Source organism: Zootoca vivipara, chromosome 1 (assembly GCF_965207765.1).
Source record: "Zootoca vivipara chromosome 1, rZooViv2.hap1.1, whole genome shotgun sequence".
NCBI lineage: Eukaryota > Metazoa > Chordata > Lepidosauria > Squamata > Lacertidae > Zootoca > Zootoca vivipara.
In genome coordinates, this window is record NC_142582.1 from 60,011,559 (window position 1) to 60,038,813 (window position 27,255).

General features: G+C 42.0%; 1 protein-coding gene across 1 annotated transcript in view; it reads left to right on the forward strand.

Moving 5' to 3' along the window:
* The window catches only part of MUC2 (mucin 2, oligomeric mucus/gel-forming), a 60,643-nt gene that overhangs the window by 26,951 nt on the left and 6,437 nt on the right, over positions 1-27,255 (forward strand). The window contains exons 31-47 of the mRNA XM_088651931.1: positions 1,649-2,465; positions 3,144-3,151; positions 5,190-5,639; positions 6,983-7,450; positions 9,239-9,840; positions 11,674-11,932; positions 14,510-15,072; positions 15,972-16,146; positions 17,279-17,526; positions 18,420-18,603; positions 18,943-19,138; positions 20,546-20,724; positions 21,815-21,884; positions 22,968-23,068; positions 24,736-24,767; positions 25,865-26,045; positions 26,925-27,029. Of these exons, the coding sequence (XP_088508057.1) occupies positions 1,649-2,465; positions 3,144-3,151; positions 5,190-5,639; positions 6,983-7,450; positions 9,239-9,840; positions 11,674-11,932; positions 14,510-15,072; positions 15,972-16,146; positions 17,279-17,526; positions 18,420-18,603; positions 18,943-19,138; positions 20,546-20,724; positions 21,815-21,884; positions 22,968-23,068; positions 24,736-24,767; positions 25,865-26,045; positions 26,925-27,029 (4,638 nt within the window). The remainder of the gene's footprint in view (positions 1-1,648; positions 2,466-3,143; positions 3,152-5,189; positions 5,640-6,982; positions 7,451-9,238; positions 9,841-11,673; positions 11,933-14,509; positions 15,073-15,971; positions 16,147-17,278; positions 17,527-18,419; positions 18,604-18,942; positions 19,139-20,545; positions 20,725-21,814; positions 21,885-22,967; positions 23,069-24,735; positions 24,768-25,864; positions 26,046-26,924; positions 27,030-27,255) is intronic.

Below are 27,255 nucleotides of genomic sequence, written 5' to 3' on the forward strand. Positions count from 1 at the left end.
GCTATAGAGAATCTTCTGCTGTATATTACATATTTCTGAGGAGGAGATTCTGAGGAGAGCAAGTATTTTCATTGCCATTTATAGCTCTCCAGGCTAGGAGAAAATAGCCAATTTTTACATTACAGTATATGCTCTCTTAACAATGAACCTTTACAGTGACATTATTCAATGCAAACATTTTGTGTTCTTCAACCTGTTGATGAGCCTGTCTGTAAAGGGCCTTATAAACTCATAATATAGGCTTGCCCAGTTTCCCCCTCTGCTTTGCGAATATGGCAAGTCATTGACTACAAAAACTTATGCCAGGAGAAACCAACAAGCCCCTAATGTGCTGCAACATTGCTTTTGGTGCCATTGCAGATGTTGCAGTACATGAGAACATTTTAAAGCAGCCACTTAGTTCTTCTCTTGTACATATTCTAGAAAGGCAAGCTTTGAAACCAGAAGAAATGATATAGTGGTGCCTCGGAACTTGAACGTAATCCGTCCCAGAAGACCGTTCAACTTCCGAAACGTTCAAGTTCCGAGGCGCAGCTTCTGATTAGCCGACAGCTAGGCTTTTGCACAGCAGAAGCTGCGTTGGACGTTCGTGTTCCGAGGAACGTTTGAAAACTGGAGCACTTACAGTCATACCTCATGTTGCGTCCGCTGTGGGTTGCGTCTTTTCGGGTTACGGACATGCCAAACCCGGAAGTCCCAGAACGGGTTACTTCTGGGTTCGGCATGTCCGTAACCCTTGCGCATGCGCAGAAGTGCTAAATTGCACTTTGCACATGCGCAGATGCACTGAATTACATCATGTGCCTGCCCCACCGCAGGTTGTGGACTTTTCGGGGTGCGAATGGTAGAGAGGAGGCCTGGGTAAAAGTAGGGGGAAGGCAGGAGAGTTGGCTTAGTCAAACTTCCCTTTGTCCCATGACTTCTTCCGATTGTCCCAAGATTTCCAAACATGGGTCTGAGAGGCTTCTTTTTTTGTCCCGCTTCTTTTCCTGGGAAAACCTGCTGTTTACTGCTGAATCAGAGCAAACGTCAATCTGCAGAAAACCTGATTGATGGCTGTCCCGATTCAGCATAAACACCAGGTTTTCATGGGGAAAGAAGCAGGAGAAAAGAAAAGCATCTTGGACCTGTATCTGGAAGTCTCTGGACATGCGGAAGTGTGGATGAGCCTTCAGAGGAAGCAGGGGGAGAGGCCAAGGAAAAGAATTATGGCTGCATAGGAATGCAGGGAAAGGGGATAAGGACACCAGAAGGACCTTGAGTCTGGAGGTCTGTGACTGCCTTCTGGTCACAAATGAGCCTTAAAGCATCTGGTCAAAAATAATGATAGGTTTTTCCAAACAAATTTCTGAATAAAGTGGCAGGATGAGATAGCAAAATAAAAGGATTAATTTGGTTTGGTTCTGAGGGAATCAATTATATTATTGAGCAAGTGTTTTAATAAGCTGTGAGATTATTAATGCTGTTGTTGACAACAAACCACCTTTTATTTTAGCTTTATACATTTAAAAAAAGTTTCTAAAAATTTCAGCTTTGTATTTATTATGACAGTGTTTGCACAACTGGAACAATAGTTTCCTGATATATTATTTTCAGAATAATCTTGGCAATCACTAAGCTATTTCTATCTGTTGTTGTTTCACTGCAGTTTGTCCCCCCATTGAAGAATGTTTATGGTCTGAGTGGATTGATATCAGTTTCCCACAATATGGCCCACAGTATGGTGACTATGAAACCTTTGACAACATCAGGGCAGCCAACATACAGATCTGTGAAAGGCCAGAAAACATATCGTGCAGAGCACTGAAATTTCCTGATTACTCCATCAAGGAATTGGGGCAAAAAGTGGAATGTGATGTTTCAACTGGACTTATATGTCACAATAAAGATCAGGTTCCTGGGCCTGTGTACCCTGTAGATATGTGTCTCAACTATGAAATCAGTGTATATTGCTGCCGGGACATACCGGTAGATGATTGTACAACTACACCATCAACCACAACTCCTACCGCAACTCCTACCACAACAACAACTACCACTTCTACCACTACCTCTACTCCATCTACCACCACAACTACTACTACTACTTCCACACCATCAACCACGACACCACCAACTACTACTCCTACCACCACACCACCTTGGGATACCTCTACCACTACACCAACTGCCACTTCCACCACTACCACATCTACCACTACCTCAGCACCTACCACTACCACTACTACTCGTTCCACCATGACATCCACCCCCACACCATCTATTGACACCTCTACCCCCTCACTACCTACTACTACGCCAACTACCACTGCTACTACTACCTCCACTGCACCTACAACTACACCAACTACCACTCCAACCACTACATCTACAGTAACAACCACTACGCCAACTACCACTCCAACCACCACCACTACTACAGGATCTACTTCAGGTAATGAATTTTTACTTCTTGATTCTGCTTTGCTTGAATGAACTAATCACTCATGGATCCGTGAAATACATTGAATGCTTAAATTGCACAGTATGTTTCTAAAACCAGTTTTACATTACTAAACCTCATAAATGTGCATACTTGAATAGTGGTAGAACTATTGTTATGCATTTTTTAAATTATTTTGTTTTTATTCCCAGTTTTCCCAACATTGACTGCTAAAATCAACCTGATAACATTTTTTGTTTATTTTAGGAATTATTAATTATTTAAAATATTGCTTTGACTAAAGGCCTTACCCATATTTAATTCCTTGTTCAAGTGAGTGGGCATCACTTTTTGTGGCATAATTGCATACATGCATATGCAATGTGATGCATGCAATCGTTCAGGAATTATGATGCTTGCCTTGGCATTTTATTACAGCTGCTGCACTCACCAAAGCTGTTTCTGGTCGTGACTGTTTTTGCCTGGATCAGGCATTGTGTTTGTCATTGTGAACATTTACCCTCCGAAGATCAGAAATTCTCAGGGGCACATGGAATTTTATCTGTTTGCTTATTTATTTGTAATATTTCTTTGCCACCATTCTCCATAAGATCACAGGGCAGATTACAACAATTGACTATAAAATTCTAAAAGCAAATATAAGTTACAATGACAAAACCAATAAAATCATTCCAAGTGAACCATAACTTTGTAAATTCAGCAAAAGAGGTGGGTCTTAGAAAACAAAATAGCTTAACTTTCAAATGCTACAGTAAAAGAATGCATGTTTAGCATACATTGAAAGCTGTGCAATAAAGATGTACCTCTGTAGGGAGGGAATTCCACAATTTTCTGTAAGTCAACTTAAGATGATGATGATAATAATAATAATAATTAATAATACCACCACCAGAGTGGCTGGGGAAACCCAGCCAGATGGGCGGGGTATAAATAATAAATTATTATTGTTGTTGTTGTTGTTGTTGTTGTTGTTATTATATCCTGCTGGATCAGGCCAATGGCCCATCTGTTCCAGCATTCTGTTCTCACAATGGCCAGCCAGATGCCTATGGGAAACCCAAAACAGCCTCTGCCCAGTATACCTGAAGAAGCATCCCCACCCCCATCATTCAGCCCGGACACTAAGGTCCTCCTCTGAGGGTCTTCTGCTGGTTCCTTCACTGTGGAAAACAGAGTTACAGGGAACCAGGCAGTGGTGCCCTCCCTGTGGAAAACCCTCCCTTCAGATGTCAAGGAAATAAACAACTATCTGACGTTTAGAAGACATCTGAAGGCAGCCCCGTATCAGGAAGTTTTTAATGTTTTGATGTTTTAGTATGTTTCGATATGTGCTGTGGCTGGGGAAACCCAGCCAGATGGGTCGGGTATAAATAAAATTGTTGTTATTGTTAAGATTCATATTGCATAAATTTCAACATCTAGTCTCAAGGAATGATGGCAGAATATTTTATCTTAACTTTCTATCACATGTGGGAATTTGACTTATAAGAATACAATTTGGTTAGGAACTGGTGGATAATTTTGACACTTCTCTCTCTCCCCCCCCCTTTTCTTCCACCATAATCCTTGCCAATGACAACAGTCTCCACACGTAAGTACAAAAGCAAGATGGTTTATAAGTTTCTGTATTTTAGTATTTTGTTGGAAGCCACCCAGAGTGGCTGAGGGAACCCGGCCAGATGGGTGGGGTATAAATAATATATTATTATTGTTATTATTATTATTATTATTAGAAGTTAAGGCATTTGTTTGTTTAAAAAATGAAGTCAGTAAATACAAAGTTAAAAATATATAATGATGGCTCATTTTACAAGGATGAGGCTACAGGAAGTGTCAGCTAGCAGAATGGGAAAGTTTGCTTTACAAAATGGTTTAGCTGGCCAATTGAAGCTGTTTCCTGGGGTGTGGCCGCTGTCACATGCTGACAGCTTCTAAGAGCCACAGGTGAGAGGTGAGTGCAGAGTGGGGACTGGAGGTGGGCAGTCTATCCCAGAAAGAGCAGGATGTGTTCCCCACCAGAGGCACTACCGCTTCCCTAACACCCCCAATGGGTCTCAAACCCTTGGTGAGTTAGAGACTTCCCCCTGTATGTAAAGATAGGCTGCAGCCAATTGATCAGACGAGACCAATAGTGGGTCCAGTGGTCAAGTAGGCGGTTTCTGCATGTGCTGTAGAGGGAAATGAGGGGCAGATGGGGTTCGTCAACCTGGGAAGGTAGCCTATCTTGGAGAAGGAAAAGTCGGATCCTAAACCTCCATTGCCTTGTGGGATATCTTTGGGACAAGAAAAGCCTAAGGAATAAGCCCTAAATAAATGTGGAGTGGAGTCCCTAAGACAGTTGGACGGTGCCATGTATACCTCCTTCTGGCAACTCTTCTAGCCATGTTTGTGCCAGAATATTGCTCTCCTTTACTTTGGGCCACATCAGCGAGGCCCAGATCTTGTCATTTGGAACCTCCATATACTGCCCAGGCTTGTTCCCAAGGAGGTCACGTTGGTGCTGTAACACAGTGATTTGACTTCACCCCCAGAGGCGCATTCCATTGTCTCTGGAGACAGATGGATGCCAACCATCAATGGTATTCCTGGGCAAGTGTCTTAAGGAAACACTTTAATAAATTCAGTGCTGGTGCAACAAGAAGCACTCAGCTTATTTCAGCTTTGCATTTATTATGACAGTGTTTGCACAACTGGAGCAATAGTTTCCTGATATATTATTTTCAGAATAATCTTGGCAATCACTAAGCTATTTCTATCTGTTGTTGTTTCACTGCAGTTTGTCCCCCCATCGAAGTATGTTCATGGTCCGACTGGATTGATATCAGTTTCCCACAATATGGCCCACAGTATGGTGACTATGAAACCTTTGACAACATCAGGGCAGCCAACATAGAGATCTGTGAAAGGCCAGAAAACATATCGTGCAGAGCACTGAAATTTCCTGATTACTCCATCAAGGAATTGGGGCAAAAAGTGGAATGTGATGTTTCAACTGGACTTATATGTCACAATAAAGATCAGGTTCCTGGCCCTGTGTACCCTGTACATATGTGTCTCAACTATGAAATCAGTGTATATTGTTGCAAGGAAATAATTGATTGCACAACTACACCAACTCCTACCACCACCACAAGTACAACTACCACCACAACTCCAAGTACCACTACATCAACTACCACTATCTCTACAACTACAGGTAATGAATGTATTATTGATTCCTGATATTGCTTTGTAGGAATGAACGAATCACTCATAAAACTGCAAAAAATACTGAATGCATTATGAAAGCATGTTTGCATCAGCACATCTAATCATGTTTCTTTTTTCATTTTACTTAAGATTCTTGCAGGTACTAGTGTTGCATCTTTCCCATAAATACTCACTTTCTCTTCTTAGGATTGTGTCCTGACTTTCTGCTACCCTTCTACCCTATGCTTACAGAGAATGCGCAGGTGTAACTTTGATGTAGAGTGTATTGGACAGAATATACATATAATAGGATTATGAAGTAGCCAGGGTTGTATGAAAGGTCAGAGTGAGCAGCTTCCATCAGAAAAGTAAACTCTCCTTAAAAAATAAATAATTGGAGTGGGAAGGAAAAAGACTCCTATAATCTAGAAAAAGATAATAGTTAGATGTGTGGAACATCATAAAGTATTTGTTTTTTCTCTAATTGCAGGTCTAGTATTGCAGGCATTTTGAAATTCCCTGCTTTGGGCATCACAGTGGGGAGGTAGGGAGATATCTGGAGGCAGGAAATGGTTTCTACATGGCATGGCACAGGGGTGGAGAATCTGTGGTCTGCTGGACTACAATTACCATCACCCAGGGCTGATTTGAGGTGTAGCCCAACATCTTCAAGAGCCACAGGTTCCCCATTTCTGGCATAGCAAGACTTTTTGAAACGTTATGGTTAGGGAATTTGAGCTCTACTTCAGACAGCAAAATGTCTTGGTCTTGCCTGAACCGCAGGAATCTTAACACTTCTTTAATTGGAAACTTGGAATAAGCCATCATGTTGTTGCAAATATTTCATAACTTTCTTCATACGAAATGAGCATGCTTTAACTACTATCCTTCTTGCCTTCCTTTGCTCTGCATTCAACAACCACAACCACAGCAAGCACTACAAGTAGCTTCTCCATAGAAACAGAGATGTGTTTTTGTTTGATTATATAATTTTTCTGCAGAGCTGTTAATAATGTTCCCCCTTTGGGCAGATGTCGGGTTGAAAAATCCTTTCTAGTTGAAAGTCTGAAAAGATTAAAAATTTCTCAGAAGACATTTGCCAAACTAATATCAACAGCAATGATCCATTTTGGTCAACCTGTACGTGGATCAAAATGCTGATGAATTTGTGTGAACAGCTCCTAAATTTGTTAGCGCTATCAGTTTAAGGCTCAAAAGGTTTAGCTTTTAATACCTGAAATAAGAGTTTGTTGTTTTGGAGACATTAGAACTCATCTTCATGACCTTGGTCCTTCCTTTAACTTCTGGTGAGCAAATATGTACCTGTGTGCTTTATTTTTTACATTGCAGAGTGTGTCGTGTGTGATTGGTCTTCTTGGATTAATACGGATTCCCCAAATGCTGACAAGGATGGTGGTGACAATGAAACTTATGATAAAATCAGGGAACATGGTATAAACATCTGCCTTCAGCCAGCCAACATTTCATGCAGAGCAAAAGATTTGCCTGACACTTCACTTGAGGAATTGGGACAAAAATTGGTATGTGACGCTTCTGTAGGACTCATCTGTAAAAACACAGACCAAGTCCCAGGTGGTGTGGCACCAACTTGTCTCGATTACGAAATTAGTGTTTATTGCTGCAGAGACTGTTCTACCACCACAGTCTCTACCACCACAGTCTCGACTACAACCAGCACTCCCTACACTGGAAGTACAAATAAAACTACACCAGTTACAACAACAACAACAACAACAGAAGAAACAACAACAACAGTACCTTGTACAACTGAAGAACCAGATATAGGGTCCACTTCAGGTTAGTATAGAACAAACTGTTTGGTACAAAACAATAATATAGTCCACAGGTGAAGTCTGCAGTTGCCTTCCGGAAACCACATTTGGAGGCTTTGGTGTTGCATTTTTCTTTCCACCTTTTAAAAATGTGTTGGGATGTTGCTAGGAAATGCTTTAAGGTGCACATGTTCTCTGAAATGATAATGCTGGCGTACTGTTCCAGGTAATCATTGGTGTGGACATAAATCCGATTTTAATCATAGCTCCCCAAAATTTCCATCTATAACTGTTGCTCATATAATGCATAGCTTTAATAACAGGCATCCTTTTAGCTCCATTATTGTCTCTCATTATGGAACTTCAATTAATGTTTCTCTAAAAATGAAAATTCTGTTGAGAAGCAATTCCCATGTGCTGTCGCTGATGTTGATGCAGGAGCAAACCTAGGTGCACATCTCATCTACAAAAGGATGATATGCAGTGGGCTGGCTAAATATTTTCATTGGGATGTGCAACTCGATTCAGGGCCCACTGGTTGTTGCAAATGTTCTTTGTGTAACTAGAGCTGGAGAAAAACCAGTGGGGTATCTTGTTGTACAAGGCAGCTTTATGATAATGAAAAATAAATGCATAAACAAACAGACAGTTAAATGGCTCTTTGAATACTTAATGCAGCCCCTTTTCTTAAGCATAGCAAGCGTAAAAGCACACTGGCATTTAATAAAATCAGGAGCTTGCTGCTTGAAGCAAATAGCAATGCCAGAATTTACTCTCTAGACCAGTGCCAGGTGATGACATTTTGCAGCCATTTTGCAAAATCCAGCTGCCCCGCAAAGCTTAATAATAAAAAACCAGTGTTGCTTACACTATAGAGAAACCGATTCTGAAATCCTCTCTGAAACTACAAAACTGCTGCTGCTCAGCGTAGACAATGCTGAGCTAGATGGAACAATGGTCTGGCTCAATGTAAGCCAGAACCCTGTGTTACAATTCCTGTGGTGATCTATTCCTCCCTCCCTTATTGTGATGCTTGAAGGTCACTTCATCCTGCTGGATGGTTGGGCAAGTCTTGCTTTGGTTGATGATTTTAAGTTATTTTTAAACTATCATATACATTTATCATTTGGAATGTATAACATAGAGCAATTCAACCAATTGCATTGAGAGCAGTGTGACTTTAGTTTTGTGACTCAACAAATTTTATAACACAATCCTTTGCATTTTCCTGCTGTGTTCCGTTAGGCTCACTCGCACTTAAAATTTTTGTAACCCACTCTGAGAGCCTTTTTGGTTAAATGAGAGGGTATAGTGCTGTAAATAAACAACAGAGAAAATGTCCATAGGATAGCAGCCTTGTTAAATTAACTGTATGGTTTTAAAGCTGTAATCCTATTCACATTTAACCAGGAAGTAAGCCCCACTAAACACAGTAAGGCTAACTCCTGAGCCCAAATGCACATGGGTTTGCTGTTAGTGGCTGGGGAAACCGAGCCAGATGGGTGGGGTATGTATAAATTTATTTATTTATTTATTTATTTACTTCATTGATTAATAGCACAATCTCCATTCATACCGTATGTACTCAAGTAAAGCAACAGTTTTGAAGAAAACCATATACAATCTTTAGAAGATATTTCTCTGTGTAATAACAGATTTATTTATTTCAATAAAAAAGTTAAGGCTTGATTAAACAGTGGCACCACTGCAGTTGAATAAAATGGTTCTAATCATTTAATTTAATCAACGGATACACTAAATAGCAAAACAGCAACGCTTACTCTAATCATTGCTTTTTATCCCTGCTTTGCAGAACCATCCACTGCTGTTACTACCACCAAGTTCTCAACTACCACGAAGACTATTCCCACAACCACATCAACACCACCAACAACTACCACTTCCACCCCAACTCCAAGTACGACTACACCCACACCATCAACCACCACCAGCACTGAACCTCCTACAACAACCACAACAACCACTACTACTCTCCCTCCAAGTACAACGACACCAACACCATCAACCACCACCACCAGCACTGAACCTCCTACAACAACCACTACTACTCCCCCTCCAAGTACAACGACACCAACACCATCAACCACCACCAGCACTGAACCTCCTACAACAACAACCACAACAACCACTACTACTCCCCCTCCAAGTACAACGACACCAACACCATCAACCACCACCACCAGCACTGAACCCCCTACAACAACCACAACAACCACTACTACTCCCCCTCCAAGTACAACGACACCAACACCATCAACCACTACCACCAGCACTGAACCTCCTACAACAACCACAACTACCACTACTACTCCCCCTCCAAGTACAACGACACCAACACCATCAACCACCACCACCAGCACTGAACCTCCTACAACAACCACAACAACCACTACTACCACTACTACTCCCCCTCCAAGTACAACGACACCAACACCATCAACCACCACCACCAGCACTGAACCTCCTACAACAACCACAACAACCACTACTACTCCCCCTCCAAGTACAACGACACCAACACCATCAACCACCACCACCACCGAACCTCCTACAACAACCACTACTACTTCCCCTCCAAGTACAACGACACCAACACCATCAACCACCACCACCAGCACTGAACCTCCTACAACAACCACAACTACCACTACTACTCCCCCTCCAAGTACAACGACACCAACACCATCAACCACCACCACCAGCACTGAACCTCCTACAACAACCACAACAACCACTACTACCACTACTACTCCCCCTCCAAGTACAACGACACCAACACCATCAACCACCACCACCAGCACTGAACCTCCTACAACAACCACAACAACCACTACTACTCCCCCTCCAAGTACAACGACACCAACACCATCAACCACCACCACCACCGAACCTCCTACAACAACCACTACTACTTCCCCTCCAAGTACAACGACACCAACACCATCAACCACCACCACCAGCACTGAACCTCCTACAACAACCACAACTACCACTACTGCTCCCCCTCCAAGTACAACAACACCAACACCATCAACCACCACCACCACCGAACCTCCTACAACAACCACAACAACCACTACTACTCCCCCTCCAAGTACAACGACACCAACACCATCAACCACCACCACCACCAGCACTGAACCTCCTACAACAACCACAACAATCACTACTACCACTACTCCTCCCCCTCCAAGTACAACGACACCAACACCATCAACCACCAGCAGCAGCACTGAACCTCCTACAACAACCACAACAACCACTACTACTCCCCCTCCAAGTACAACGACACCAACACCATCAACCACCACCAGCACTGAACCTCCTACAACAACCACAACAACCACTACTACTCCCCCTCCAAGTACGACTACACCCATACCATCAACCACCACCACCAGCACTGAACCTCCTACAACAACCACAACAACCACTACTACTCCCCCTCCAAGTACAACGACACCAACACCATCAACCACCACCACCAGCACTGAACCTCCTACAACAACCACAACAAAAACCACTACTACTCCCCCTCCAAGTACAACGACACCAACACCATCAACCACCACCACCAGCACTGAACCTCCTACAACAACCACAACAACCACTACTACCACTACTACTCCCCCTCCAAGTACAACGACACCAACACCATCAACCACCACCACCAGCACTGAACCTCCTACAACAACCACAACTACCACTACTACTCCCCCTCCAAGTACAACGACACCAACACCATCAACCCCCACCACCAGCACTGAACCTCCTACAACAACCACTACTACTCCCCCTCCAAGTACAACGACACCAACACTATCAACCACCACCACCAGCACTGAACCTCCTACAACAACCACAACAACCACAACAACCACTACTACTCCCCCTCCAAGTACAACGACACCAACACCATCAACCACCACCACCAGCACTGAACCTCCTACAACAACCACAACAACCACAACTACCACTACTACTCCCCCTCCAAGTACAACGACACCAACACCATCAACCACCACCACCAGCACTGAACCTCCTACAACAACCACAACAACCACTACTACTCCCCCTCCAAGTACAACGACACCAACACCATCAACCACCACCACCAGCACTGAACCTCCTACAACAACCACAACAAAAACCACTACTACTCCCCCTCCAAGTACAACGACACCAACACCATCAACCACCACCACCAGCACTGAACCTCCTACAACAACCACAACAACCACTACTACTCCCCCTCCAAGTACAAGGACACCAACCACCAGCAGCAGCACTGAACCCCCTACAACAACCACAACTACCACTGCTACTCCTACTCCGAATACAACAACAACAGCGAAACCCCCTACAACAACCAAATCACCAACTACTGTCCCAACATCTACCACAACATCTACATCTACATCTACTGTGACTATACCAACAACAACACGCTGCTTCTGTACAATGGATGGAAATATATTTTTCGAAGGTAAACATCTTAGGTTTCATCCAATAAGTTACACTGATACCCATGAAAAGTCTTTTTTAATGTTTAATTTCCATTTTTTATTATTTTTATGTTATTTTAGTCCTGTAGATGAAAAAAAAATGTTGTTGTTGTTGCTGCTGCTGCTGCTTGTCGTTTCCTTTCAGAAATGTTATCGAATAAGATAGAAAACAGTTATTTTAAAAACTAATGTTTAATTAAGGTGATCTAGGAAATCTGTTCTACACCCCAAACTCCAGGGAAAGTATTAGATATCTGTTCTCCTACCCTGCATTGCTAAGGTATTCCCAAGAATATCTAACACATAGGAGACAATGTGTGAAATAACAGGTATTTTAAAGGCTACCTGTGGTTCAAAGTGAATGAGGTATCAATACAAACGGGAAATACCTGTGTTAAAGCCAGCTGTATAAGTAAGGTTTACACGCATAGTGCTGGTTCCTAATATTGACAGATAGCAAGGAGATGAATGTTAGTAGGCCACTGTAGTCCATGTTCTGGTAACTTCCAGATTGCATTGTTGCAATGCACTGTATGTGGGCATGCCCTTGAAGATAACTGGGAAACTTCAGTTGGTTCAATATGCACTGTTTAGATTACTTGCCAGGGTTCCATTTAGCTCACATACAAACCCTGCATGGGTTGTCAATTCATTTCCATGCCCAATTTGAGGCGCTCACAGTGTTTAAAGGCCTAAATGACTCAGCCCCTGAATATCTGAAAGACCACCTCTTTCCCCACAGACCCTCTCTAGTGCTAAGATCAGCAGTGGGGGCCCTCTTGGTAGTTCTGCAGGTCAGTGCTGATCAGCTAATTGGTTCTGACAATGAGCCTAGCTCACAAAGAAGCAAACAGGAGCTCATTTAAAGCCACTAATTGCTCCATTGTAGCCTATACCTTCCCTACCCTGAGGTCAAATATGGCATCTGTTGTGGAGCAGGTGAGTGTAGTTTGTAGGGAATACCCTCAAGGATTAAATATGGGATCTGTGCTTAGGCTCAAGGGTTAGAGGTGCGCCACTGTTGATTTGTACAGTGGTACCTCGGTTTATGAACACAATTGGTTCCGGAAGTCTGTTCATAAACTGAAGCATTCATAAACTGAAGCAAACTTTCCCATTGAAAGTAATGGAAAGTGATTTAATCCATTCCAGATGGGTCCGCGGTGTTCGTAAACCGAAAATTCGTAAACCGAGGTGTTCATAAACCGAGGTTCCATTGTATAATAAGGTGTTGGTTTTGAAGATGATTCCAGCACTGATAGGGGAAAAAAAACTCTGTTAGGATAAGTTACGCATATGCTTTGAATTATAGAACAAGAAAATAGTTATTATGTGGTCCTCCAAGACCCCCAGCAATTTTCAACTGATCTCTAGGGGGAAAGCATGAGGATCTCTGAGTTAATGCATTGTCAATGCTACAATTTCAATACATCAGATGTGGAGATCAGAAAACTTTTCAGTTTAAATTTAAAGCACACACACACACACACACTACAGCAGCAGTCATGGGTGAGGCGGGAAAGCTTGAAACAAACACAATAGCAACACTGATTTGCCATTATTTGGGGGAAGCGTTATGTTTTAAACCAGTCTTTTGTTGAAAGCTGGGGTGGGAGAATCCCTTTGGGATTCAATAGGAAGGATCAAAGCAGATTCCCAATTAGTCAGACATTTAATTTATCAATGCATCACCAGACAGAGTCCAAAAGAGACTGTGAGACCATATCCATTAACACACTTCCTATTTAGCAAAAACTGTGTCACTGTGGCTGTTTATTCTTTAGCCAAACACTTCCTGCCACCTTCTCTCACCCTAGTACCCCACCCTCTCTTCACCTCATAAAAACACTAATTCAGCCCAAGTTTTTTTTTGCTGTGTGCCGAAGTCTCCTCGCATCTTATCTGTTAGTTGTTTTTCACTCTAACTGGTTCTTACTAGTTTTGTCGCCAGGTTGTAACCTTCCATAGATGAAGCTGATAATGGATTTGCAGAATTTCTACCTGGTAATGGATCTGGTAGAATTTCAGTGAAGACCCAGTGAAATTCATCACGGTTCCAGTGAATTTGGGCACAAAGAGCAGTGTTTGGCTAGAGGTTTCACATTGACAAAGAGGAAGCTTTTTGTTTTGTTTTGTTTTGTTTTGTTTTTATGCTGCTCATATTTTTGCATGATGTTCCTCTATTGTATTGGAATAATAATAATAATAATAATAATAATAATAATAATAATAATAATAAATAATTCTGGCTGCGTTGCATGGCTCGATTTAGAGAACAAAATGTGACTTATACATTTTATTGTCAATAAAATAAAGAAATAATGGAATCTGCTGAGTAACCAGATTTTCAGCAGGAATGTAGCCCTGGAATTTCAGTTTTTCAACTCAGAAATGTCTGAATTTCAGTTTTTCAATTCAGAAATTCAATTTTACAGTTGCCTTCATCATCCCTCATCTGAAGCAATTTGAGAAGGTATAACTGAACAGAAAGCAGCCCAGCCAATGTTTCTTTGCTTTGGTTCAGTTATTTATGTTAACCTCTATTTCTCAAAATCTAGGTGATATAATAGAAGTGGGCATGCACAGAGGCATGTGCTATCAGGCCAACTGCTCCTGGGAGTGTGAAGTAGTTTACAACTATTGGGATTGTCCCACCACTACGCCACCGCCAACCACAGCTACAACCACAACAGAGCCAACAACGACTACAACAGCACCAACCACAACTACAACCACAACAGAGCCAACAACGACTACAACAGCACCAACCACAACTACAACCACAACAGAGCCAACAACGACTACAACAGCACCAACCACAACTACAACCACAACAGAGCCAACAACGACTACAACAGCACCAACCACAACTACAACCACAACAGAGCCAACAACGACTACAACAGCACCAACCACAACTACAACCACAACAGAGCCAACAACGACTACAACAGGGCCAACCACAACTACAACTATATCTATAAAAACAGAACATCCTACTAGTACAACTCCAGATTCTAATTCACAGATATCCACAACCACATCCACATCTACATCTACACCCACACCCACACCTACACCCACACCCACACCATGTCCATTCGAGAATGGGACTATTCTAGTGAGTATTCTTTAATGCATTGTAAATTAATACAGGAACATCTTCTTGAATTATTTTGAGTAGTTTCCCTGATTATCCCTTTTCAAAACTCAAACTGCTCTCTTAACATTCTCAAATGAAAAAAGTTACTGAAAGTGTTTCTGAAAGGAAAGCTGCCATCATTTTGTGTTGAATGAGTTTCCTATTCAGAAGTTAATTTCATATATTTCCTTTCTCTTGAAAAGGGCGAGTTACCACTGTTACTTGCTATTGTCCAAACTATAAATTTAAAGAGAGATAATACCAATGTTAATCTGTTCATATGAAAGAAAAAAGACGAAATAATTTCTGATGAGTATTGACTTATAAAGAAAATAAATGTGGATTTTATCCACATTTGGTAGGCTTGTCATGCAATGTGTTGGAAAAGTAAAGCAATATCACTACATATAGTCTTCATTTGGACATGTCAGGCTAGAGCAGAACATTGGCAACCGGCTTTTACACATACAGGTTAGAAGCTTTCCCTCGGCTGTTTCTTGCATCTTGTGATCTGGTGCTAACCTCAGAGAAAGCAATTTGATTTGGTCCTATTTGGGGTCTTACCCCAAATCGTATGCAAAGCCCTAGTGTTGAATATTGTACTTTTATTTTATTTTTTACACTTTTGCATTTAAAACACAAATGGAACCATGAACATGCACAAAAATGTTAAGTGTGCACTTAAAACCATACAAGATATCACTGAATATAATCTTCGGTCCAGCAGTTGAATTACTTGAATGAAACTGCAAAGGCATATGTTGACTGGGAAACTGTTGGTTGCTCTTCTGATCCCTTAATATATACAGTATGTTTGGATATGAATGTTGTTCTATTTTAAACTGTCATGTATTTTCTCACTGTCTTCTCAAATATAGCCTGGAGAATCTATGTGGATTTGTGACTGTGTCCAGGCCTTTTGCATTTCAAACGGCTCGTGGATTTTAGAACCCATAAAGTGCGAACCACCGCCTGAGCCCACATGTTCCAATGGGCGTGCTCCTGTCCGTGTGATGGATAAGAATAACTGCTGCTGGCACTGGGAATGTGACTGTGAGTTTGTATTAAAAACCTGTTAGGTGTTCTCTGGATGGATCCGTATGCACAGGGGGGAGGGTGTAGTTTAGGGTTGTCATATTTCAAAGTTGTTGAGCTTTATCAAGTAAAAACTACAATAATTTTTGAGTTTTGGAGATTTCTTGGGCATTTTCGGCACAATTTAGCCCCTGTTGCCAGTTTTCCAGGACATTTGCCTGATTACCGAAAATAATTCAGGATGCCATTTTCGGAGGTGAATTCCAGGATGTATTGCAGTATAAGTGCATCATATAACTTTTTGTTTCCCCCTTTGAATACCTGTACCAGTGTAGAGCTGCAATTAGATATTTTGTGTCTTTCGTATGTTTGAACATAGAGCGAGGGAGTTTCTACTCATGGCTCACCCTCTGAACCCTTTTCGGTGCAAGGATTGAAAGGAACCTGTAAATATATGCAAGAAATGCTCTTCCCTTATCACACACAGTAACAAAATAATCAGGGCGTATATTTTTGACGTTAGAGACATGGCTTCCAGGTCTAAAAGGACAGCTTCCAGAAAAGCTTGAAGATTTGTGTCTTATTTTTAGAATTTCACTTTTAAGTAGGTCCTGCACAAGGGGTTTGCACTGCCACCCACCCCATTCTCCTCAATGTGCCACCCTGCTCCCATCCTCCTCTTAGTGGCAGTAGCAGTGCCAGTGCTGTTAAAGAAAAAAATATGCTTTGTGTTATAGTAAGTGAGGGTGAGGCGGAAGAGGAGGAGGAATGGGGGTTGGTAGAGGAGAATTGGGGAGTGGCACCCGGAAGCTATGCCCCTAATGTCAAAAATATGTGTGTTGCTAATGAGCACATAATGCCTGATAATACAAATGGAGATCTAAAACAAATTGCTTCTTTGCCATCCTGTGTTTTGATGTTATTCTATACCTCACAAGAAGGAGATTCCAGTTTCTGGAGCCATTAGCTCTGCTAGTGGGGCTGACAGTATCTTACTCAATGTCACAGTTTCTGTGACAAACTCCATCTAGATTTTCTCAGTGCAAGAGTCATTAGGCTCTTTCCCCCTTCCTGTAACAAAATGTCATTCATATTCCTCAGTGTGTTGCCAAACAAAAACGAACCAATCAATTTTATTGTCTCTCTAAAGGTTACTGTACCGGCTGGGGAGACCCACATTATAAGACCTTTGATGGCCTCTACTACAGTTACCAAGGCAACTGTACCTACACCCTGGTGGAAGAGATTGTAAAAACCATCGACAACTTTGGAGTGTACATTGATAACTATCACTGTGATCCAAGGGAACCAGTGTCCTGTCCACGTACTCTCATTATAAAGCATGAGACTCAGGATATACACATACACACACTCTCATCTGTTCCTATCAAAATAGAGGTAAGAGTCAAATGCCTTTTATGATTTAAAGCTACACCCTACATAATTAATAATGGATTTGAAAAGTAATTTGTATTGTATCTCCCGTGACTCATTTTTCATGACATTGTGTAAAGTTTAAACTACAAACTGTTAACATGCTACTTTGGGTTGAGTTAGCGCTTTGCCAACAATAAGTGATTTGGCCATCACAATAATAATTTTTAAAAAATGCTTCTTAACACAGGCTAGGATCCTGTTGTGCCTATTTGTCAGCAAAATGGCCTACCCATCAGCAGGGTAGTTGTGAAGAGGCTATTGGGAGGAGAGAATAATAGAATCATAGAGTTGGAAGGGACCCAAGGGAAGAAAATGTCCTATTGTGCAAGCCAAGTCCACCCACACAATGTTAGATTTCATCCAATAGATAGATAGATAGATAGATAGATAGATAGATAGATAGATAGAGTGGTACCCCGGGTTACAAATGCTTCAGGTTACAAACACTTCAGGTTACAGACTCGACTAACCCAGAAATAGTACCTCAGGTTAAGAACTTTGCTTCAGGATGAGAACAGAAATTGTGCTCCGGCGGCGCAGTGGCAGCAGGAGCCCTATTAGCTAAAGTGGTGCTTCAGGTTAAGAACAGTTTCAGGTTAAGAACAGACCTCCAGAACAAATTAAGTTCTTAAACAGAGGTACCACGATAGATAGATAGATAGATAGATAGATAGATAGATAGATAGATAGACAGACAGATTTATATGCTTAAAAGCCAATAAGCAAATTGACTAAAACAATTCATTGTTCCTTTTCCCTGGCATGCCATAATCCTACATTTAAAAATGCTGTTTGAAAAGATACAATTTTTTATTCTAACTATTTTACATCCTTTCTCACCCTTTGGATATTAGGTACTCGTAAATGGGCAGGTTGTGAATTTACCTTATACAAAATATGGTGTGAAAATTCATCAGTTAGGTATGAATTACATGGTGGAAATTCCTGATTCGAGGATAAATATAACTTTCAACGGCATATCTTTCACTATTCGGATGCCCTATGAACTATTTGGCAACAACACCCAGGGCCAGTGTGGTAAGGATTATTTTGTTTTTGCTTCTAAAATGATACACTGAAAAGCAAATAAGAAGAACAGTATCAGAAATATAAAGGTGAACCGTTATGGGAATACATTGACACAACTAATTTAAACAGTAATAATAAGGTATTGTGTGCAAGCAGCTTTTTACTATTAATGAAAATGGTTTGCAAAAACACACACCTAATGAAACTTAGGAAGTTCTGTGCTACGAGTTCTGTGAATTCATCTTCAGACCTTGTATTATAAGAATTGACAGAAATAATACTTAGTAACATAATGGAAACCAAATGATGTACAGCTGCCTGAATTCCTCTGCTTTATGTCAATTTTAGGTACATGCACCAATAATACAGCAGATGACTGTCGGCTGCGCAATGGAGAACTTGCAGAAAACTGTGTACAAATGGCAGATGACTGGTTTATTACTGATGACTCCAAACCCCATTGCCCCCGATTGCCCCCAAGTCAGATCACAACAGTCCCCCCACCCTGCGAACCATCTCCGCTCTGTGAACTTTTACTTAAGGGGTAAATGTGCTCTTACCAATTTTCACTTTGGGATTTGTATGTGTTTAGCTTGGTGTTTGGTCTTCATTGCTTAAAAGTTTAGCATCTTTCTTTCTTTCTTTCTTTCTTTCTTTCTTTCTTTCTTTCTTTCTTTCTTTCTTTTTTACACTTGCCTGCTCTTCAGCGTGATTTTGTTTTAGAAATTCATTCTATGCATGGATTTTTCTGGGGTAATGGAGTCACCAAAAACTAATGGTTGCTTTCCTGTTTTTAATCCAGTTGCACGAGTACAACTTTTGGATTCTGATATGCTTCTTTAAAAAAAAAAACCAAAACATTTTGAGCACTTTTATTCTTTTTTCATTCTTTTCTTTTTGTGCTGAAAGTACTTTACAGTGTTTTATCTTTATAATGGATTTGTTTCCCACAAATGCACCCCTGCGTCCCCTTCATTACACTGAAGCTCCCTGCCCTCTCTAATCATAGTGGTGACAAATGACACTTTGCATTCTATTTTTCATGATAGACACTTGAGTGGCTGGGAAAAAAAATAGATTGTATAATTGCGTTGGTGCCCGGCAAAAGGAAACTTTCACTGAATCCTTACGTCCTCTACCAGTTGAGGGGTTAGGATTGCTCCTATTGAAAATCACACAGAAAAGTCACAACATAGAGAAAAGCATGTTTTGTAGACAGGGCTGCTAGATGCAATCTGTGAGTTCAAATTCACTTAAATATATGGACATTTGACATGGTTAAAATGATTTGACCATGGGATTAAATTAAAAGGAATTGGGTCTGGAAGTAAAGCAAAAATCTATTTTTCTCAAAACAATGAATGATCCAAATAAACTGGACTCTTGTACCTCCTTCTATGCTTGGGTTTTTTTTATGGCTCTGAGCTCAAGAAATGTTTATCCAATTTGCCCATAGAGAGTGTACCCCTAGTCTATTATATATTCCTTATAGATCATCTGATTCATTATGCTTTACCTTGGCCAATGATATCCTCTGATGGGGCACTTCTGGGGGTTCATCAAGCCCCTGGGGTTTGGTTGGCCTTCACTCAGGGCTGAGCCTTTAATGAGGCAGGTCCTGCATTGTGGAAGTCCCTACCAGCAGAGATTTCGCAGGAACCATCCCTCTCTTATTTCAGACATCTTTAAAAATGGCCTTTGCAAGATAAATTTTCTCTTTCTACTCAACCAGTATTGATTGATTTTTCCAATTTTGTTTTCTATCGACACTGTTGTTGGTTTTATTTTTATATTTTATATAGCACCTTGTTATACTTTTATGATCTTGATTATAAATGCATACAAAAGTGTGTGTGTGTGTAATGATGCATTTGTAGAATGAACAGGTTCATTGATGAGATAAGCATGGACCATCAGTACCTAATACTGTTTTTATTCTTCCTGCATCTAGTGAATTCGCAAAGTGCCATGATGCTGTTGATTATGAAAACTTCTATGCAGCCTGCGTGTTTGATAACTGCAGGATTCCCAACCGTGGCATGGAATGTGCAAGTCTTCAGATCTATGCATTAACCTGTGCAGACCAAGGTGTCTGCATTGATTGGAGAGGGCTTACCAATGGCACATGTGGTAAGTGCATATTTCTTAAATTCATCTGGAACTATTTGGGACAACTGTAGAGCTAAGATGGGGAACCTGCCGCCCTCTATTAATTCTCATTAGCCCCAGGCAGTGATCAGGATTATGGATGTTATAGTATAGCAGCATCAGCAGAGCCACAAGTTCCTCATCCCTGTTGTAGAGTTACTGGGTATGCCTTCACAAAAACCCATTAGCACTCTCCCATGAGTGTCTTAACTCAAGAACTGTACTGTAGGTGAAGTGAAGGGATGATGTATAGGATTTTGCCCATCTGATTCCCCTGTGTGGACTGTACAACCCATGGTTCTCCATAGCTTCTGTAGGGCATGGAATGCATCCAAACATTTGCACACACACATTCTGTTATTTAAATTATTTTTTAGATCTTCTAGTCACAGATACAGTTTTCAAAAAGCTTACTAAAATACTTTTATGAACCCTGCTAATAGTTGGATATATCAGACTCTAATAGAAAATGCAACTCTGAAAATATATTTTTCTTTTTGATGTTTTTGTTTTAAAACAGTTATCCAACAGTTTAAAAGTGCTATCACTTGCACAGAGTTTTTATTTCATTGAGCTTCAAATGCCCCGGGCAAAAGCAAGTAGGAAGCTAGCACCCAAAGAGCAGCTGATGAATGAGCGGGTAGGATGGAGATAGGCCACCATAAGTTATTCTCCACCCTCTCTCTTCTTTTTGTTGCCAGTTCATGATGGCACCTTATGGTGGGCTGTGCCAGGATGGACAACTATGTTCTCTCTGCATGCAAGTAGCCTGTGTTACTTAGGTTATTGAGTGTGCCCAGATAAGGAAGGCACCATTAGATACTATCACTGACCAATAAGAGAGAAGAAGGTACAGAGTGATAAGGCTACACCAATCAGTTTGTGTTCCTCACTCAGTGGTTTCCTGCTTTCTTTGTTGGGAGAGCCCATATCATGCCTTTGTTTTTTTGTTCTTGGTTTAGAAATGCCTACAGTTAAAATAGGCTGTTATCTTTCAGGAAAAAAAATCATCATGGTTAATATCGCTGATCCTGCTGCTTCATTAATTGTTTCCCTTTTTCTGAAATTCTAGGCGTCAGCTGCCCATCTAACAAAGTTTACAAAGCATGTGGTCCTTCTCAAGAGGAGACTTGCAAATCAGGGTAATTACTTTCCCACCAGCCCAATCTCAGTACCGTCTGTCTGCATGAACTGATGTGATGAGCTCTTTGGTACTGTCGCTTAGTATAATATATGTGTATTGTATATGATGAAGTAGAGTTCCTATCCTTGGTTTCGTAGTCCACAACACCTTAAATGCCCCAAACATCACTGTCTGGCCTAGAAATTCCACACTCATAGTGCATGCCAATCAGTGTGCTGTTGACACATTCACTTGGCAAGGGTGAATGTGTGTGGTGGTAGAGGGAGCACCCAAGCCATATATGCCATACATGTGGCGTAGATGCTGCAATATGCATACAGTTCTACAACCCCACTCCCAATTTGTGTGATATTTCACTCTCCATTTCAGTAGGAGGCTCACAGGAATCAGGCCTGTTCAAATATTATCTCATTGTATGTGAATACAGTCTGCATTTGGATGTGGGCAAACACTAACCAGTTCTTCATGACACATTTACTCAGCATTTGGTGACTCTCAGGTCAATGTGCAAAGGACTTCTCTTGGAATGCTTTGTGTTCATATACCCCTTAACCATGGTCTTTTGTTGTTCTGGATTATTTCATGCATAAGAGATGGTGCAAGGCATGCATGCAACTCTGTCCTTACCTGAGTTAATCTGTAGTAACTCCACAAATTTTACTGGCTGGATTATGTATGGTTTTTTTTGTTACCTGAAAGGCAGTGGAATTCTCTGCCTACTTCCTCTGAGCCCACCCTGTTATCCTTGCACAGACCCCTATAAATATATGTTGTTTCACACAACACAAATATGTTGTTTCACACAACACAAATAGATATATGACATCCACATGTGGTCTCTAGATTGCAGTGCAATATTGACACAATAATCCAGAACATCCCCAAAATCAGAACAGTTATTTTCTCCACTCGTACATCAGAAAGTTGTGGCTTCAGTTATATACCTGTACATCTACAGATAAAGGGATATAGATAGATATGTCATAGATTTATCATTTGAAATGTCATTGGCTTAAACTATAAATTTCCGTTATGCTGTATGAGAAGAATCCTGACTTTTTGAACTGTTTATCTATTGTAGCTTAATAGGAGTCAACCAAACCCAACAAATTGAAGGCTGCTTCTGCCCTGAAGGGACAACACTTTATGATGCTGGTGTGGATGTTTGTGTGAAAACCTGTGGTGAGTTTTCATTCTGATTCTTCTTTCCCCCAGGAATTTAGGCTACAATTCTATGACCCCTGGAAGGGTATTGCATGGGCCATAGGATTTTGTAGATCTCCTTCTCTATGGGTGCAGAGTAAAATCCATGGGTGGAGAAGGAGGTGTGAGCCTCCTCACTGCAGCTGTAGAAACCTCTACAGATGTTCCTCTTTTGCTGATTGGCGTAGGAGGGGGAAACAGGCATGCCAGGGGGGTGATGGGGGTGGATTCAAAACTCTCCCCTTTCCCCAATATGCTGAGAAAGAAAAGTACACCATCCATATAGCTGGTGCATTTCATTTCCCTCCAGACTCCTCCTCACCCCCATGCCCTGGCCACTTCTTCTGCCCTGGTTGGCACAAAAACAACAGGCCTCAGGCTTTGGCAGTTCTTTGACCACATATTCCTCCTTCCCACCACCATTGTGTTGTTCTGCCTGATACCTGGCTATCAGGCACTGTGTCATGAGTAATAGGCATGCCACTACTAGGCAGGCGCTTCCTGAGGCAGCCACCTCACGCTGCCTCTTGGGTGGGGGAGCTCTGTATAGCATCAAAGTGCCCATGGAGGGTTTGCCACAGATGGAAGCATACTGCCTTATGCCCTGACATTGCAACGCATTGCAAGTGAAGATGTACCTGTTCGTGGCCTTTTAGGTTGTTTTTCTTTTTTTAAGAGAGTGGAAGATGTGGAATTATTTGAAAGGTTCCAGATATTTCTATAGGTGGCAACAGTGGTCTTTGTTTTTTTCTGTAACAAAAATGTGCGAGTCATAATTGAGCCTAATACAGTGGTTCTCAACCAGTGTGCTGTGGCACCCTGGGGTGCCTTGAATGATGGTCAGGGGTGTCCCGGCACCACTGGCCTCTGTCCCTCTTGCCTTCCCTCCCTCCTCTGATGTCCTCTAGCATCTCTGCCTCTCAGAGGCTTCTGTGGCTGTTTGTTGCAGCATCCCTGGTTACAAGCTCCCCAGGCAAATGGTGCCTCTGGGGCTGCCAGGGGTTGCTGCTTGCCAGGAGCTGGGGTAGCCTCAGAGTAAGCAAGGAAGCCCAGCCAGCTAGCCCACCAGCCCTTGCTGTTAGGAATGGACAGGCAAGTGGGAAGCCCGACAGGCAGGCACTGCATTGGCCTTTCTTGTGCTTGCTGTGTGCAAGGCCTGTCTTGGAGCTGAGCGCCCAGTGCTGAAGGGGAGCCTTTCTGCCATGCAGGCCCAGCAGTGCCTGTTACTGCCTCCCGAGGTATGGTGCTGGCCTCACATTTAACTTTGGCCAGTCTCTGCTGGGCCACTAAGGCTGGGGGGGATGGTCTTCCCAGGCCCCTGTGGAGCAGTGTGAGGAGGCACCTCTCTTTGGAGCAAGGCGGGGGGCAGAGCTCAGAGACCAGGGGTGGCAGTAGCGGCTGCCCAGAGGACTCCCAAGGAGAGGGGAGTGGAGGCTGAGGGAACACTCCACAAGGGAGGATATTAGAAAAAGCATAAAAGGCTGCCAGCTCTGTAGGCAAAGGGTGACATAACTGGGCTCCTGAGCCCCACAGGGGTGCTGCAGAAAGAATGTAGTTGGTCAAGGGAGACATGGACTCAAAAAGGTTGAAAACCTCTGGCCTAATGAACTTATTAGTAATGGATGTTTCCTTTATTCTGCTTACAGGATGTGTTGGGCCAGATAATATACCAAGGAAGGTAAGATGCAAGTCTGTTTGTTTTGTGTTCCTTTTTTTGCTGAATTGTAAGTATTCAGTTGTAGTACTTCAGTTACTTTGGGGGAAGGAAGTGCAAAATCCCAACACCTTTGTTTTCTATTGCTCTTTCAACTATTTGGAGATAATCTCATCAAGGGATCCATCATGATAAACAGTTTTTGGAATGTAGCAGAATTGTTGTTGTTTAGTCGTTTAGTCGTGTCCGACTCTTCGTGACCCCATGGACCATAGCACGCCAGGCACTCCTGTCTTGCACCGCCTCCCGCAGTTTGGTCAGACTCATGTTGGTAGCTTCGAGAACACTGTCCAACCATCTCGTCCTCTGTAGCAGAATTAGGACTGAAATAAAATGACCTACCAAAATTAGCTCTCTTCTGCTATTTCCCAAAATATATGTAAGTTTAGTTATTTGAAAACTCCATAGCCTGCCCATCCTTGGTAACAATACTAGAATGGATTGTAGCAAAAAAACAACAACAACACAAAAACAAAGCAAAGCTGAATAACCGTAAATAAAACAGTTTGATTTTCACTTGACGTTATATGACATGAGACAATTTAACCTTCAAGCACAGATGCAAGGGAAGGTTTTTCCTCTGCACCCATGACTTGAAGTGCAAAGAAATTAACTTCTTTTGCAGCCACAGCTTATAACAGGTGCTCCTTGATTTTGGTTCCCTTTTCTGTTGCTGAGCAAAAAAGGCGCCAAATTAAAAAAAGTGCCTATTTCAAGCCAGGACTTGTAAGGACGATCCTTTCTTTGCACCTTAAGCCATGGCTAAAAAGAAAGAAATGGGAGTGCTCTTAGAAACACCCCGATTCTTCCATTTGACTTTGGTGCTACAGCTATGATGTCAAGTGTTGAACAGGTGGGTGTGTTTACACCCCAATGGCCTCATGGTGGGTCTAATTAGGTGCACAGACTGAAGGTTCCTCACTGCTTCTGTCCGGAGAAGGGTGCTGCCCAGAAGTTAAAGCAGACATTCCACAAATCTCATGGACATTTTTTTTTTATTACAGTTTGTACCCTGTAGGCAATTCACAAACTTAATGTGTTTTACTTTTCCTGAATGATAGTTTGGGGAGCAATTTGAGTTTGACTGTAAGAAGTGCAGTTGCCTGGAAGGAGGCAGCGGTATTACCTGTGAGCCCCTCAAATGTCCATCAGATGATGATGTCAACAACTGTGAAGGAGAGGGATTCTACAAGATCACTGAAGTCAATCCTGATAACAAATGCTGCTCTAAAACCACTTGCGGTAAGTCCATCTTGGTAGCCCTTTGCCATTCAAATACCTGCTTTGGAGCAACCATTTATCAATGGTAGAGCAAATACATGAGGTTGCATTCAGCATAGTGCTAAGGTGAACGTTACGTCAATGCAAGGATTCTTCCTTATGTACCAGAGTGTTCACCCCCTTCCTGTCCCTTGTGTGCCCCCTAAATTTGCTCTGGAGCGTCTCCAAGGTTTTTACAACAGCTTTGGGGATGATATGGGACATGCACAGGGAGGAGAAAAGGGAAATCCCCTAGTGCTAATCATTGCCTTAGCACAAAAGGTTTAATACGACCCATGATGTGTATAGGGCTATAGGTTCACTTCCTGGTGCTAGCAATTTTCAGACAGCAGAGGTACAACAGACTAGAAAGTCCCTGTAAGTTCAGGTAAACAGAATGTCATTGGTCTGTTTTGGTGATTAGTTGCTATTATGCTATTTTGGTTTTTTGGGGGGAAAATAGCCAACAAGCATGTTCCAGCAGTAGCAGTTGGTGGTGAGGGCAGGGCAGGGCAAGGCAGGGCAGCGTTGCTCACCTGGCTTTGCAATGCCTCGTGGTTACTGCTCCTTACAAGGGGGAGAAGGGGCGAAGCAGCAGGGAGCTCAGTACAAGTGAAGGCACAGCAATGGGAGTGGTGGATTGGCCCCACTGGCCAGAGAATTAAGAACTGAATGAATACTTTCAATTATAGTTTCCCCAACTATGGGAGAACTCCTGTTGCACAATGCATGGTTACTTCACTGTTCAATATTAATTTGCAAGATGCCTGATTAATTCACTGTTCAGTACTCCTGGTTGAACCCAATTTAAGGAATTTCCCCATGTTTCTGCAATATCATTTTGCCCTTTCTTCTTTACAGTATGCAATGCCACTGACTGCACAACAGAGCCTCCTAAATGTCAGACAGGGTTTGCGTTAGTTTCTGAAACTCCTGCAGGCTCCTGCTGTCCTATTTACCGATGTGGTAAGTCTGTTTTAACAAATTATGAAAGGATAAGCCATCTGGTCCTAAGCATGCTTAGAAGTGAATCTGGCTGTTGTTAGTGGAATTTACTTCCCAGTTGTAGCCTTAGCTTACAGTCTAATGAAGCAGTAGCCAACCTGGTGCCCTCCAGAGGTTGTGAGACCACGGCTTCTACCATCCCTGACCACTGGCTGTGCTGGCTTGGGTTGGGGCTGATGGGAGTTGT